The sequence below is a fragment of the Heptranchias perlo genome, chromosome 38 (assembly GCF_035084215.1).
Source record: "Heptranchias perlo isolate sHepPer1 chromosome 38, sHepPer1.hap1, whole genome shotgun sequence".
NCBI lineage: Eukaryota > Metazoa > Chordata > Chondrichthyes > Hexanchiformes > Hexanchidae > Heptranchias > Heptranchias perlo.
Genome location: NC_090362.1, coordinates 10,380,987 through 10,398,333, shown reverse-complemented (window position 1 = coordinate 10,398,333; position 17,347 = coordinate 10,380,987). Strand labels below are relative to the sequence as shown.

The 17,347-nt window shown below is 43.8% G+C and overlaps 1 protein-coding gene across 3 annotated transcripts in view; it reads left to right on the top strand.

Annotated features, from left to right (window-relative positions):
• The window catches only part of LOC137304728 (leucine-rich repeat-containing protein 49-like), a 238,100-nt gene that overhangs the window by 88,676 nt on the left and 132,077 nt on the right, over window positions 1–17,347 (top strand). For all 3 annotated transcript variants that reach the window (XR_010958635.1, XR_010958634.1, XM_067973404.1), the window contains exon 10: window positions 6,050–6,197. Coding sequence is in view for 1 of the 3 variants with exons in the window: in XM_067973404.1 (XP_067829505.1) it covers window positions 6,050–6,197 (148 nt within the window). In the remaining 2 variants the exon portion in view is untranslated. The remainder of the gene's footprint in view (window positions 1–6,049; window positions 6,198–17,347) is intronic.

Below are 17,347 nucleotides of genomic sequence, written 5' to 3'. Positions count from 1 at the left end.
CTGAATGGGTGCAGCTCCAACAACACTGAAGAAGCTCGACACTATCCAGAACAAAGCAGCCCATCCACTGGGTTAAACATCCACTCCCTCCGCCACCGTTGCACCATGGCTGCTGTTTGTACTATCTACAGGATGCACTGCAGCAACTCTCCAAGGCTTCTTCGGCAGCACCTCCCAAACCCGTGACCTCTACCGCCTATAAAGACAAGGGTAGCACGTGCACGGGAACACCATCACCACCTCCCAATTCCCCAAATTACGCATCATCCTGACTTAGACGTGTATAGTGATCTTTCATTGTTGCTGGGTCAAAATCTTGGAACTCTCTGCATGGACTGCAGAGGTTCAAGAGGCAGCACAACTTCTCAAGGGAAACTAGGGATGAGCATTAAATGCCGGCCTTGCCAGCAACTCCCACATCCCAAGAATGAATTTTTACATATCTGTTGTTCTCTGCACGTTTCCTAAACCTATATCTTTAGCACGAGCTGTGGATTATTTTAAATTTTGAAATATTTATATTTCATATAAAATTTTTTGCTGACCAAGAACTGCTACTGCTCTTACAAGTACAGACATGTCATTGAATCCATTTTTTTCCAGAAATGTAGTGGAATGTAACTATACCACAGTTTCTTTGAGTGAGGGACAGATCTGTCCTTCAACAAGGTGCTGGATTGGTGCTTGTTTCCTCTGCAGGAGACTGACTCATACTGGCAGCTGTTTCCCAGGTAAAAGTTTGGAAATCAGACTATTGGTTGTGAAAAGTGGAGAAATGAGATTAAACTCTTATGTTATCACGCCATGTAAACTGCCACAATGGACCAATGGTCCTGTGGAATTAACACAATGTAGCAAAAGGAATTGAGGAATTACACTAAAAAAACTGGGATGGCTGCCAGTTGTCTGCAGGTATTTACCAATGGTGGAGAGATTCATATCATAGTAGGTACAGCGCAAGAGGAGGCCATTTGGCCCATTGTGCCTATGCCTGCCCTTTGAAAGAGCTATCCCATTAGTCCCATTTCCCCCGCTTTTTCCCCATAGCCCTGTAAATTTTTTCCCCTCAAGTATTGATCCAATTATAGAATCATAGAATCATAGAAGTTACAACATGGAAACAGGCCCTTCGGCCCAACATGTCCATGTCGCCCAGTTTATACCACTAAGCTAGTCCCAATTGCCTGCACTTGGCCCATATCCCTCTATACCCATCTTACCCATGTAACTGTCCAAATGCTTTTTAAAAGACAAAATTGTACCCGCCTCTACTACTGCCTCTGGCAGCTCTTTCCAGACACTCACCACCCTTTGAGTGAAAAAATTGCCCCTCTGGACCCTTTTGTATCTCTCCCCTCTCACCTTAAATCTATGCCCCCTCGTTATAGACTCCCCTACCTTTGGGAAAAGATTTTGACTATCTACCTTATCTATGCCCCTCATTATTTTATAGACTTCTATAAGATCACCCCTTAACCTCCTACTCTCCAGGGAAAAAAGTCCCAGTCTGTCTAACCTCTCCCTGTAAGTCAAACCATCAAGTCCCGGTAGCATCCTAGTAAATCTTTTCTGCACTCTTTCTAGTTTAATAATATCCTTTCTATAATAGGGTGACCAGAACTGTACACAGTACTCCAAGTGTGGCCTCACCAATGCCCTGTACAACTTCAACAAGACATCCCAACTCCTGCATTCAATGTTCTGACCAATGAAACCAAGCATGCCGAATGCCTTCTTCACCACCCTATCTACCTGTGACTCCACTTTCAAGGAGCTATGAATCTGTACTCCCAGATCTCTTTGTTCTATAACTCTCCCCAACGCCCTACCATTAACGGAGTAGGTCCTGGCCCGATTCGATCTACCAAAATGCATCACCTCACATTTATCTAAATTAAACTCCATCTGCCATTCATCGGCCCACTGGCCCAATTTATCAAGATCCCGTTGCAATCCTAGATAACCTTCTTCACTGTCCACAATGCCACCAATCTTGGTGTCATCTGCAAACTTACTAACCATGCCTCCTAAATTCTCATCCAAATCATTAATATAAATAACAAATAACAGCGGACCCAGCACCGATCCCTGAGGCACACCGCTGGACACAGGCATCCAGTTTGAAAAACAACCCTCGACAACCACCCTCTGTCTTCTGTCGTCAAGCCAATTTTGTATCCAATTGGCTACCTCACCTTGGATCCCATGAGATTTAACCTTATGTAACAACCTACCAAGCGGTACCTTGTCAAATGCTTTGCTGAAGTCCATGTAGACCACGTCGACTGCACAGCCCTCATCTATCTTCTTGGTTACCCCTTCAAAAAACTCAATCAAATTCGTGAGACATGATTTTCCTCTCACAAAACCATGCTGACTGTTCCTAATTAGTCCCTGCCTCTCCAAATGCCTGTAGATCCTGTCCCTCAGAATACCCTCTTACAACTTACCCACTACAGATGTCAGGCTCACCGGTCTGTAATTCCCAGGCTTTTCCCTGCCGCCCTTCTTAAACAAAGGCACAACATTTGCTACCCTCCAATCTTCAGGCACCTCACCTGTAGCGGTGGATGATTCAAATATCTCTGCTAGGGGACCCGCAATTTCCTCCCTAACCTCCCATAACGTCCTGGGATACATTTCATCAGGTCCCGGAGATTTATCTACCTTGATGCGCGTTAAGACTTCCAGCACCTCCCTCTCTGTAATATGTACACGCCTCAAGACATCACTATTTATTTCCCCAAGTTCCCTAACATCCATGCCTTTCTCAACCGTAAATACCGATGTGAAATATTCATTCAGGATCTCACCCATCTCTTGTGGTTCCACACATAGATGACCTTGTTGATCCTTAAGAGGCCCTACTCTCTCCCTAGTTACCCTTTTGCCCTTTATGTATTTGTAGAAGCTCTTTGGATTCACCTTTGCCTGATCTGCCAAAGCAATCTCATATCCCCTTTTTGCCCTCCTGATTTCTCTCTTAACTCTACTCCGGCAATCTCTATACTCTTCAAGGGATCCACTTGATCCCAGCTGCCTATGCATGTCATATGCCTCCTTCTTCTTTTTGACTAGTGCCTCAATCTCCCGAGTCATCCAAGGTTCCCTACTTCTACCAGCCTTGCCCTTCACTTTATAAGGAATGTGCTTACTCTGAACCCTGGTTAACACACTTTTGAAAGCCTCCCACTTACCAGACGTCCCTTTGCCTGCCAACAGACTCTCCCAATCAACTTCTGAAAGTTCCTGTCTAATACCATCAAAATTGGCCTTTCCCCAATTTAGAATTTTAACTTTTGAGCCAGACCTATCCTTCTCCATAGCTATCTTAAAACTAATGGAATTATGATCACTGGTCCCAAAGTGATCCCTCACTAACACTTCTGTCACCTGCCCTTCCTTATTTCCCAAGAGGAGGTCAAGTTTTGCCCCCTCTCTAGTCGGGCCATCCACATACTGAATGAGAAATTCCTCCTGAATACACTCAACAAATTTCTCCCCATCCAAGCCCCTAATGCTATGGCTGTCCCAGTCAATGTTGGGAAAGTTAAAGTCCCCGACTATTACCACCCTATTTTTCTTGCAGCTGTCTGTAATCTCCTTACATATTTGCTCCTCAATTTCCCGTTGACTATTTGGGGGTCTGTAGTACAATCCTATCAAAGTGATCTCTCCCTTCTTATTTTTCAGTTCTACCCATATAGACTCAGTGGGCGAACCCTCGGATATATCCCCTCTCACTACTGCCGTGATGTTCTCCCTAATCAAGAACGCAACTCCCCCTCCTCTCTTACCTCCTGCTCTATCTTTCCTATAGCATCTGTACCCTGGAACATTGAGCTGCCAGTCCTGCCCCTCCCTTAGCCATGTTTCAGTAATAGCTATAACATCCCAGTCCCATGTACCCATCCATGCCCTGAGTTCATCTGCCTTGCCCATCAGACTTCTTGCATTGAAATAAATGCAGTTTAATCCCTTGGTCTTTGCCCTGCTTTCTCAGACCATCTGTCCGGTCATGTTCTGTACACTCTCCCTTACTGCCTTTTGTTTCTGTCACCACTTTATTTCCCACTGACTTCCTGCATCGGTTCCCATCCCCCTGCCACATTAGTTTAAACCCTCCCCAACAGCACTGGCAAACACTCCCCCTAGGACATTGGTTCCAGTCCTGCCCAGATGCAGACCGTCCAATTTGTACTGGTCCCACCTCCCCCAGAACCGGTTCCAATGGCCCAGGAATTTGAATCCCTCCCTCTTGCACCATCTCTCAAGCCACGTATTCATCTTAGCTATCCTGTCATTCCTACTCTGACTAACCCGTGGCACTGGTAGCAATCCTGAGATTACTACCTTTGAGGTCCTACTCTTTAGTTTAACTCCTAACTCCCTAAATTCAGCTTGTAGGACCTCATCCTGTTTTTTACCTATATCGTTGGTGCCTATATGCACCACGACAACTGGCTGTTCACCCTCCCCCTCCAGAATGTCCTGCAGCCGCTCCGAGACATCCTTGACCCTTGCACCAGGGAGGCAACATACCATCCTGGAGTCTCGGTTGCGTCCGCAGAAACGCCTGTCTATTCCCCTTACAGTCGAGTCCCCTATCACTATAGCTCTGCCACTCTTTTTCCTGCCCTCCTGTGCAGCAGAGCCAGCCACGGTGCCATGAACCTGGCCACTGCCACCTTCCCCTGGTGAGCCATCTCCCCCAACAGTATCCAAAACGGTATACCTGTTTTGGAGGGAGATGACCGCAGGGGACCCCTGCGCTGCCTTCCTACTCTTCCTCTGTCTGTTGGTCACCCATTCACTATCTCCCTCAGTAATTTTTATCTGCGGTGTGACCAACTCACTGAACGTGCTATCCACGACTTTCTCAGCATCGCGGATGCTCCAAAGTGAGTCCAATTCTCACTGCATAAGAAAATGTTTTCTCATGTCACCTCTGTCTCTTTTGCGGAACACCTTAAACAGTTTCTCCTTATTTACTCTGTCAAAACCGTTCATGATTTTCAACACCTCTGTCAAATCTCCCGTTAGCCATCCCTGTTCTAAGGAGAACAACCCCAGCTTCTCCAGTCCCTTCACATAACTCAAGTCCCTCATCCCTGGCACCATTCTAGTAAATCTCTTCTGCATCCTGTTTAAGGCCTTGACATCTTTCCTGAAGTGTGGTGCCCAGAATTGAATACAATACTGAAGCTGAGGCCTAACTAGTGTTTTATAATGGTTTAGCATAACTTCCTTGCTTTTGTACTCTATACCTCTATTAATAAAGCCAAGGATCCCATATGCTTTTTAAGAGCCTTCTCAACTTGTCCTGCCACCTTCAAAGGTTTGTGTATGTGCACCCATAGGTGTTCCTTGAAAATTGTACCATTTAGTTTATATTGCCTCTCGTCATTCTTCCTACCAAAATGCATCACTTCACACTTCTCTGCGTTAAATTTCATCTGCCCTGTGTCTGTCCATTTCACCAGTCTGTCTATGTCCTCCTGAATTCTGTTACTATCCTCCACATTGTTTACTACATTTTCGAGTTTCGTGTCATTTGCAAACTTTGAAATTCTACCCTCTATACCTAAGTCCAGGTCATCAATATATATCAAAAAGAGCAGAGGTCCTAATACTGACCTCTGGGGAACACCACCATATACTTCACTCATGTCTGAAAAACAACCGTTTACCACTGATCTCTGCTTTCTGTCCCCTAGCCAATTTTGTATCCACGCTGCCACTGTCCCTTTAATCCCATGAGCTTTAATTTTGCTAACAAGTCTATTATGTGGTACTTTATCAAATACCTTTTGAAAGTCCACATACACAACATCAACCCCACGACCCTCATCAATCCTCTCCGTTACTTCATTTTACTGCTTTTTTTTAATAGTCTGAGTTCCTGATAGTATTTGTTTCTGACCGTCAGAGACAATTATAAGTGTTAATGCGTTACTCATTTCGTATAAATTCATTTTCCTGACGTTGGTTTAATTAATGCCTCTCCAGAAATACAGTCTCCCTATTTGAGTTTTTTTTTTAAATGCAGGTTTGATGACATTGTTTGTCTGGCAGACTCTGTATCGCTCTCAGAGGTCACCCTGGATGGCAATCCCATAGCTCAGGAGTCATGGTACAAGCATACGATTCTCCGACACATGCTGCAGCTCCGACAGCTGGATATGAAGAAAATCACAGTGAGTCACTTACCCTGACTGCGGCAATTGGGCTTTGTGCCAGTGTTCATCAATCTAATTGCGCTCAGCTGCAGTGCTTTAGCAATTGAATATTCTGTTTCTCTGACCCATCCGTTAACCTCTTTATGGCTATCATTTTGGGACTTTGGGATTTACTAGTTGGATTGGGGAACAGAAAGCTGATTGAAAAGGAAATTGAAACACAGCTGCGGCATTGATAGAAATAGAGGGCACTGGATAGGGATCAGTGGTATATGGCAAAATACTCTACTCAGACTAGGTGTATGAGCTGAATTTGATGTCAAATTTTTAGTACAGGATAACGAGTTGGCAATCAGATTTGGCTGCTCCACCTCCAGTGCATTAGGTAGCCTTATGCTGGAGCCGGCCCAGCGCCGCACAAACTAATGCACATCGTGGCTCGCAGTGGAACCATCCCTATTTATTTACTGATGGGAGTCCAACCTACCCCCATCCACCAATTGGCTGTTAAACTCACACCAATGAGGAAATTTATGTGTGTACAGTGCAATGAAGTATGTTCAGTTCCTCCAAAATTTGGAGTGCCAGTGCGTGTGCATATTCATGTGCATTCAATATTATGGTGCATGCCTCCATGTGTGAAGAAGTGCTCCTAGCTTAAGAAGAAACTGGAGCACCACTGCATTGGTAAGTATAACTGCCAGCGTAATGAGCAGGCCTTTCACTGGCACAAGTGGTGTTACAACACAGAACTAGCACTTGTGATTAATGTTACAAATTGTGTATTTCTTCCTCCACCACTTGCTATACACCGTCCATGTGTAGTACGGGTTTTGGATCATCTGTTCTGCAAATGTTTAAAGAAAGAAAGAACCTTTTTATTTAATAGAGTGCCTTTCATGTCTTCCCAAAGCATTTCACAGCCAATAAATTATTTTCAAAATGTAGCCACTGTTGCAATGTAGAAAAGTGGGGCAGCCAATTTATGGAAAGTAAGCTGCTACAAACATGAGCAGTTAATTTGTTTTGGTGATGTTGGTTGAGAGATATATTTTGAACAGGACACCGGGAGAACTCTCCTGCCCTTCTCCAAATATGGTATGGGATCTTTTACACCCACCTAATAGACAGACATTACCTCAGTTTAATATCTCATCCAAAAGACAGTGCAGCAACCCCCAGTACTGCACTGAAGTGTCAGCCTAGAATATGTACACAAGTACACAAGTCATAGATTGGGGCTTGAACTGATGTCCTTCTGACAGGCAAGTGTTCTACCACTGAGCCAAGTAGATACTTGACTCAGTGGATAATTGGCTCAGTTGTGGCACTTTAATATCTAGGACTGATATAGCTGTCACATAGTGCTATGATAATGTGCAGTCTAGTCATTGTAATTCTTAATCCTTTATTCTTATTAATGTAAAAAATATGAGCATGAAAACTAGACCTCCATTACTTTGGAAAGTTGTGAATAGAAACTTTTTTAAAAACGCTGATAAGTTTACCAGTTTGCTTGTGTATAATTAGCTTCAATATTAGGGATCCCACATTCAGGTTTGTAAGGATGTGTTTGATAATCAAAATGGGATTTTCTTTTTTCTCTATTCCCCCAAGTCTAGCTCCATTAGTCTTGGGCAAAGGTATGGAATCTGCCTCTTTAACAATAGATCGCTGTTTTCACCATGCTCGTTACTCTCCATCCTTTTAGATAGTGAGCAAACTAAGAACTATACCTGCATATGCCCATAAACACTGCTCCCACAGTGGTGTTAGGTAGGAAGCTTCAGGATTTTAACCCAGCAACAATAAAGGAACAGCGATATATGTCAATGTCGGGATGGTGTGTGACTTGGAGGTGATGGTGTTCCTGTGCGCCTGCTGTCCTTGTCCTTCTAGGTGGTGGAGGTTGTGGGTTTGGGAGGTGCTGCTGAAGGAGCCTTGGTGAGTTATTGCAGTGCATCCTGTAGATAGTACATACTGCAGCCATGGATGAGGTGCCGATCAAGCGACTGCTTTGTCCTGGATAGTGTTGAGCTTCTCGAGTGTTGTTGCAGCTGCTCCCATCTAGGCAACTGGAGAGTATTCCTCACATTGCTCACATTTCAAGTTTGTTTATGCAGAGACCATTGCTTGAGCTCGTCTATTGTGATATTTCATCAGAGAATTGATGTAACTAAGTTGTCTAATCTCAGTTAAACCACTTTAATGTGACTATATAGATACATGCTATTGTTTGATATTGTTACAATGCCATATACTACAGGAAAAAGGAGAAATGTTGGACATGCATTTTTTCCTCTGTGTGATGCATTTTAGCATGGCACAGTGCCACAGTATGAATAATTACCTCCATGTATATTAAATCCTTGCCTTGTGATCCCAGGCCCAGTTCTTAAGCACTTGGTATGATTTGGGAGCCTTGTAATGTCTGTTTTGATTTGACTGACTATATTGGCTGGTCCTGTCATAACTGAAACTCTGCCAAATAAAAACAACAGTAATTTAAAGTATGTCGTGCACCAGCTGGATAAGTGGTTCAGTGCTGCTTGGGGAAGAGAAAGCAACTAAAGAGATTAAGGGGATCTCAGTTTGTGAAAGGGAGCACGAGAGGGAGGATCTGTTGTAATATGGGGGAAAGAGATAGAAAGGAGTTGAGGTGGGAGGGACATAGTGAAAACTGGAGAAGTAGAGGAAGGGAAAGAGAAAGTTACAGAATGAAAGCAGAAAGAAATGGAGATAAATAGAGAAAGAATAGTGAAACTGGGGATGCAAGAAGACTGTAACAGGGTACTTCACAGACTGTCACCATGGGTAGGCCGATAGTGTTGGCTTGAAATTTTGATATCTCCATCCTATAATGTGGAATTGTCGAAACAATTAACTAGAAATAGTTACAATACCGATAGACATAATGTGGCCGAGGAACATGCAGATGGTTCTACTACAAACAATAAAACAAAATGAAATTTCTGCCATGGACCTTCCTTAAGGTGGGGCGTAAAGAAAACGGTGATCGTATCTCAACCATCCATGCCAGCGGAAGGTATCAGCATCACAGTGAGGTTTCACAATCAGTCACAAAAATCGTACCACCTCCATGTCAGTGATACAGGTTACACACTGATATAATCACCAGTTCCGTATCAGTAATACGGGTTATACACTGATATAATCACCAGCTCCGTATCAGTGATACAGGGAAAACTAAAAGATGTAAAGGAGAAAGAAATAAGAAACGTGTGAGAAGAACATTAGAACAGAAGGACTGGTTAGATTGTGTGGCCCACATAAGTGTTCTTTATACAAACGCACAGAGTATAAGGAACAAATTGAATGACTTGCAGGCACAAATTCAACTTAAAAGGTATGATGTGGTAGCCATTACTGAGACATGGCTACAAGATGGTCAGGACTGGGAACTGAATATACCAGGTTATAACGTCTACAGGAAGGATAGGAAAACTGGTAGAAGGATAGGAGTAGCTTTAGTGATTAAGGATGAAATTACTTCCATGATAAGAGAAGATAGAACAAGAGGTAAATAGGAGACTTTATTGGTAAAATTAAGAAATAGAAAAGGATTTAAGACTGTAGTAGCAGCTGTCAAGTGGCAGAATGTATAAATGCAGAGATTAGATAAGCATGTAGCAAAGGCAGAGTGTTTTTAATGGGGGATTTCAACTTTCATATTGATTAGGATAAGCAGACGAGCTCATGTCAAAGGTAGTGAATTTCTTGAGTGTGTTCAGGACTGCTTTCTGCAAAAATATGTCCTAGAACCAACAAGGGGGCAGCCCATATTAGATTTTAATAATGAGTAATGAGCCCAATTTAGTTAACAGCCTACGGTGCGTGAACATTTATCTAATAGCGATCATAATATGATCGAGTTCAACGTTGTGTTTGAAAGGGAGAAACACGTATCAGCTACTAAGATTCTAAATTTAAGTAAGGCAGAGACCGTCCACAGTACACTGGACGAATCTGTTAATGGGTAAAACGACAGAAGATCAGTGGGAGTTGTTCAAAAAAGAATTTAACGTGATACAGAACCAGCTTATACCCCTAAAGGGCAAGAGATCTACTTGCCAAAAAAGCAGCCATGGACGACAAAAGAGGTAAGGGAAACATAAAACTAAAAGAAAAAGCATACAAAATTGCAAAAATAGCACAAATCCTGGCGATTGGGAGAGATACAAAGAACAGCAAAGGGTGACAAAACGGATAGTAAGAGCTACAAAAATGGAGAATGCAAAGAAACTTGCAAGGGATATAAAAATCAACACAAAATATTTTTACGATTATATTAGGAAAAAGAGGGTGGTCAAGAGTAATGTTGGGCCCCTTAAAAACTGATAATGGTGATATTGTAAATGAAAATAAGGAAATGGCATTAAATAATTATTTTGCTTCAGTATTTACAGTTGAGGAAGAGGATAGCATGCCGGACACCCCAAGGAAACTAATTTTGAATCAGGGAAGGGGACTCACCATAATTTAATGTAAGCAAATTAACAGTAATGAAGAAAATAATGGCACTAAAGAGTGACAAATCGCCAGGACCAGATGGATTCCATCCCAGGGTTTTAAAGGAAGTAGGTGAGAACATTGCAGAAGCCCTAATTATAATCTTCCAAAGTTCTCTCGATTCAGGACCTGTTCCTTTAGATTGGAAAATTGCACGTCACTCCGCTATTTAAGAAAGGTGAGAGAGGGAAACCAGGGAATTATAGATCATTTAGCCTAACGTCTGTTGTCGGGAAATTATTTGAGTCTATATTTAAGGATAGAGAGACCGAACACCTTGGGTTCAATTTTAAAATGGAGCCAGGAAGGGGACGGGGCGGGGGGAGGGGGGGTCAAATTAAGGTCGGGAAACCCATAGTACTGGTTTCCTGGATGTCCTTACGATTTTGACGTAAGGGTGTCCTATTTTTTTCTTGTTGGTTTCCCATCCGATTGACTGGCTGGTCTCAGTCGGACGGGGCGTAAAACAGAAGGCCCGGGAATCCCGGCCCTCCAGGGTTGAAATCAGGAATTGGAGAAAAATGGAGGCCTGACACCTCCTTGAAAGGTTTTAAGGCCCAACCCGCTTCCTGGGAGTGGGTTGGTCACCTGCCCCTCGTTCCGCCCCGGTGAAAACCAGAAATGGACGGGTTGGGAGTGGGTCTGAAATGGTGGCAATTTTCAATGCCCCCCCCCCCCCAACCCACCTGTTCTTTACTTTGAAAATTGCGCCCCTTGAAAATTTTCAGCTGATCAGAGAGAACCAGCATAGATTTGTAAAGAGTAGGTCATGCCTGATGAACCTGATTGAATTTTTTTGAAGAGGTGACTAAAGTAGTGGACAGGGAAATATCTATGGATGTTGTTTATATGGACTTCCAGAAAGCATTCAATAAAGTCCCTCATAAGAGACTATTAGCTAACGTTGAAGCTCATGGAATTGAGGGCAAATTATTGACCTGGTTAGGAAATTGGCTGAGCAGCAGGAGACGAAGAGTAGAGGTAATGGGCAGGTACTCAAATTGGCAGGATGTGACTAATGGTGTCCCACAGGGATCTGTGTTGAGGCCTCAACTATTCACTATATTTATTAACGAATTAGATGACTGGATAGGGAGCCACATATCCAAGTTTTCTGATGACACAAAGATAGGCAGCATTGTAAGCAGTGTAGATGGAAGCATAAAATTACAGAGAGATATTAATAGATTAAGTGAATGGGCAAAACCATGGCAAATGGATTTCAATGTAGGCAAGTGTGAGGCCATCCACTTTGGACCTAAAAAGGATAGATCAGAGTACTTTCTAAATGGTGAATAGCTCAAAACAGTGGAGGTCCAAAGAGACCTGGGGTCCATGTACGTAGGCCATTAAAATGTCATGGACAGATACAGAAAATAATCAAAAAGGCTAATGGAATGCTGGCCTTTATATCTAGAGGACTAGAATATAAGAAGGTAGAAGTTATGCTGCAGCTATACAAAGCCCTGGTTAGACCACACCTGGAGTACTGTGTTCAGATCGGGGCACTGCACCTTAGGAAGGACATATTAACCTTTGAGGGAGTGCAGCGTAGATTTACTAGAATGATATGTGGACTCCAAGGGTTAAATTATGAGGTGAGATTACACAAACTAGGGTTGTATTCCCTGTAATTTGGAAGATTAAGAGGTGATTTGATCGAAGTTTTCAAGATATTAAGGGGAACTGATAGGGTGGATAGAGAGAAACTAAGAAACTATTTCCGCTGGTTGGGGAGTCTAGGACGAGGGGACATAGCCTAAAAATTAAAGCCAGGACTTTAGGGAGTGAAGTTAGGAAACTTTCTACACGCAAAGGGGTGGTAGAAGTTTGGAACTCTTTTCCGCAAATGGCAGTTGATGCTAGATCGATTGTTAATTTTAAATCTGAGATTGATAGATTTTTGTTAGCCCCATATCCCTTAATACCTTTGGTTAAGGCGGGTATATGGAGTTAGGTCACAGATCAGCCATGATCTTATTGAATGATGGAACAGGCTCGAGGGGCTAAATGGACCACTCCTGTTTCTATGTTCCTATGTACGCACTGATATAATCACCAGCTCCATGGCAGTGGTACAGTCTGACATATTCACACCAAGTTCCTTTTTTTGGTCGACATTGTGACCCATCAGGCTGAATTATTTTCCCATTTGCAAGGTAGAACCTCCACCCACCCATGTGACTCCACCGCTAACCTGTTGCTTTTTCCTTCCCAGGTCCTTATTAGCTATGCAGAGCAGATTAACACCGATAATACTATTCCTGTTTGGGTTACCGTCACAGGGAGGGATTGAGATATAGTGCTGGCTCAGCAAATTAAAGGGAGATGCCACTTTTTCAGCAGCAGGAAGCACCACTGCTAGACTGGCTGAAAGAGTAGTAGCTTTGGTGAGATGGGGGGTGGGAGGGATATCAGCAGCAGGTAGGCTTCCAGATTCACTGTTGCAACCTTTGAAAGTGTTGGGCACTTTATGCAGGAAGTCCTGTAAGGGGGTGGTTCAAGCTACATGGAAGGAGGTCACAGAAGCAGTCAATGCAACTCCCACCGTCTCAAGAACTGCCAAACAGCGCAGGAAGAGGTTCAGTTATCTCACAAGGGGGGTGGGGACAAGGTAAGTCAAGGCAGTATTGCCAGTCCACATCCTGTACCACTGATAGAGGCTTCACTCATCTTACCTTTTCATGCTTTTTCTCTGTCATCACGTCTGTATCAGGGAAACTTAGCTATGCAAACAGTAACTTCTGCAAATACTCAGGCACCGGCTGAACTCGCAACTACTCTATCAACTCACAAAGCCTACCCTAGGAGCATCTACCAGTCTTCTAGGGCAGTTTATTTATTGTAAAAAGAGACCGGCCACTCTGATGACCACCTAGGCACTTTCAGACCACCGGCACTTCCACTTCCAGATCTGCAATTCATTCCACTTCATCACTAACTACAGCATGGTATCTGACATCTTCGGTGCCCCAACAACAACTCTGACACTCACTCGGGAGGGTGAAGTTTGTGAGTCAGAAGCGTTTTCACTGGGTGAAGCACTGAGTATCAGTGAGAATAAGGATCTAGTCATGGAAGAGAGGGACAGAACTATTTTCCCATGAAGGGTTGAAAAATGACGATCCTCAGTTGAGGGGCCTAGTGGCACTGATTTCAGAGGCCCAGTCTTCAAAAGAGCTGTGGTTAGGGAGCATCAATCACATGTGGAGATGGCATCCATGCTACAGTTAAGGTGATGGACAAGTGGGAGGAGTCATCTACACTCATTTGCAACACATTGCAGGAAGTTTCCCACGACATGTGGAACATCCTGGAGAGAGTGACAGTCCAGGAGATTTCTGCAGCAACAAGGCGGCAGGAGGAGGTACTAAAAACGGTGAATGCTTCCGTAATGGCAGCTACCACTGCTTCAATAAATGCCTTGAGAGTCAGCCTGAATGTAGTATTTGCACAGGGCTTTCAAGAACTGATGAGGACTATTCAGTCTGTAATGACACTGACCAGTAGAACCTCTGAACCTGGTGTGCTGCATCAGTGGGCTGCAAGGAGTGGTCACAGATGTTGCTGTCTCTCCAAAGAGTGGTAATGAGCCTGCGTCCTTGGGGCCCTTCCAATCCCTGTACACAAGAGAGCTTCAGACATGGACCCCACCCCGCTTGCCTACTGGAGGTTGGGTGCTCTGATGAGCTGCTTCCCTGAAATGAGAGTTGCCTCAAGTCTCTTGAGGCTCCAGGGCAACATTTCCAGCTACCCACCACTCAGCCATGTCTCACACAGAGAGTACCTCATAGAAGAAGTAGACTGGAAGCTCGACCAGAGGTCTGAATTCATTTCTGTGTATGCTTAAAACTTTTGGGAGTTGGATGATAGCAGGGGAAATGTAAACTTCTGACTTAGGAAGAAAATAGGCAGAAATCTTTGACAGCCAGGGGCTTTGTGAAGGTGGAGGGGGGAGGAAGAATCAGCAGGTGTGAAATGACTTTATTTAGTGTGTCAAAGTTTATTAAAAAAATAAGAAAGAGGATCATATGACCCCTCGAGCCTCCTCCGCCATTCAATAAGATCATGGCTGATCTTTGGCCTCAACTCCACTTTCCCGCCCAATCCCTATATCCCTTGATTACCCTAGAGTCCAAAAATCTATCTACCTCAGTCTTGAATTTACTCAATGACACAGCATCCACAGCCCTCAGGGGCAGAGAATTCCAAAGATTCATAACCCTCTGAGTGAAGAAATTCCTCCTCATCTCACTCTTAATTGGCGACCCCATATCCTGAGACTATGCCCCCTAGTTCTAGACTCTCCAGCCAGGGGAAACAACGTCTCAGTATCTACCCTGTCAAGCCCCCTCAGAACCTTATATGTTTCAATGAGATCACCTCTCATTCTTCTAAACTCCAGAGAGTATAGGCCCATTCTACTTAATCTCTCCTCATAGGACAACCCTTTCATCCCAGAATCAATCTAGTGAATCTTTGTTGCACCGCCTCCAAGTATATCCCTCCTTAGATAAGGAGGCCAAAACTGTGCACAGTACTCCAGGTGTGGTCTCACCAAAGCTCTGTACAATTGCAGCAAGACTTCGTTACTTAATTTAAAGCACTGGGCTACACGTTATGTCCTCCTTTCTTTTGCTGCTGGCTGTCCAGTTTTTGTCCTCTCTTTCCTGTGCACCTTTCTCAGGGTGTGGATGGAGGTGCTCCCCTGCCCCATCTTCTTCATCAAACTGTTAAGCTTCCAGAAGCAGCAAGCCTTTCTTTATTGCAATGCTATGTAGTATGCAACAAGCTGCAATAATCCACCAGATTTGTCTAGGGATCTAAAACAAGACTTCAGAATGCCTGCAGCCTGCCCTGTCACATTTCACATACTTCCATCAGCCTCATCGTAATCTGATGTCCCACTTGTCAGATGCTTTTGAAAGCAGGGAGAAAGGAGGTAGGGTAGAGGGATTTAGGGAGGGAGTTCGAGAGTTTGAAGCATAATGGCTAATGATGATGGAGTGGGTACCAAGAAATAATCCAGTGTCTGGAAAATGGAGGATGCATGCAGGGACATATAACTGCAGTAAAACCATTCGGAGATTTTTCAAAGAAAGGATGAGGATCTTTGGATTGCAAGGCGAGGCTTTGCTCGCCTGCTTTAATCTGAATGCTTTTTAAATGATTCCACTACATATCAGCAAATTTCTCGATAGGTTTGAGTGAAGACTGCACACGTTTCAAGTTTCTTTAAGTAGAGACAGTTGCTCAAGTGCATTCTTTGGGATGTTTAACCAGGGAATTAGTATGTCTGAAAGTATTTAGTCTGCTTTCAATAAGGAGAAGAATTGGGCACTGATTATTTCCAGGGTTTAGCTCTTGTTTTTAATTGTATTTTCTCTTTGTCCTCTTTTTTGGATGATTCTCAGAGATTTCTTTATGTCTGCTTTATATTCTATTATCATCTGATCCTCCTGTTCTGTATATAGTGTAAACACAGGAAAAGCTATCCTTAATCCTCTTGCTTCAAGTGCTGCTTAATTTAATTACCAGGACCTGATGTATAGTTTATATATCTGAGGATCCTGAGTAAAGCTTAGGAAGGAAACCTCCTGCTGATTACCATTTACCGCCCTCCCTCAGCTGGTGAATCATATGCCTCCATTTTGAACACCACTTGGGGGAAGCACTGAGGGTAGTAAGGGCACAGAGTGTACTCTGGGTGGGGGAACTTCGATGTCCATCACCAAGAGTGGCTTGGTAGCACCACCACTGACCGAGCTGACTGAGTCCTGAAGGACATAGCTGCCAGACTAAGCTTGCTGTGGCAGGTGGTGAGAGAACCAACACGAGGTAATAATTTACTTGTCTCAGAGGCATCTATCCATCTCAGCATTGGTAGGAGTGACCACTGCACAGTCCTTGTAGAGACCAAGTGCCATCTTCACACTGAAGACACCCTCCATCGTGTCGTGTGACACTACCACCGTGCTAAATGGGAGATTAAGAACAGATCTAACAGCTCAAAACTGGGCATCCATGAGGCGCTGTGGGTCATCAGCAGCAGCAGAACTGTATACTAGGGCAATATGTAACCTCATGGCCCAACATATCCCGCATTCCTTCATCACCATCAAGCCAGATAATCAACCCTGGCTCAATGAGGAGTGTAGAAGAGCATGCGGGGAGCAGCACCAGGCGTACCTGAAAATGAGGTGCCAATCTGGTGAAGCTACATTGAGTTACGTCAAAACTATAGCACAGAAACAGGCCATTCGGCCCAGCTGGTCTATGCCAGCATTTATGCTCCACATGAGCCTTCTCCCTCCCTTTCTAGCCCTATCAGGATACCCTTCTATTCTTTTCTCCCTCATGTGCTTATCTAGCTTACCCTTAAATGCGTTTGTTATTTGCCTCAACTACTCAGGAGCGAGATTAGAAAACATTTCTACACACAAAGGGTGGTAGAAGTTTGGAACTCTCTTCCGCAAACGGCAATTGATACTAGCTCAATTGCTAAATTTAAATCTGAGATAGATAGCTTTTTGGCAACCAAAGGTATTAAGGGATATGGGCCAAAAGCAGGTATATGGAGTTAGATCACAGATTAGCCATGATCTTATCAAATGGCAGAGCAGGCACGAAGGGCTGAA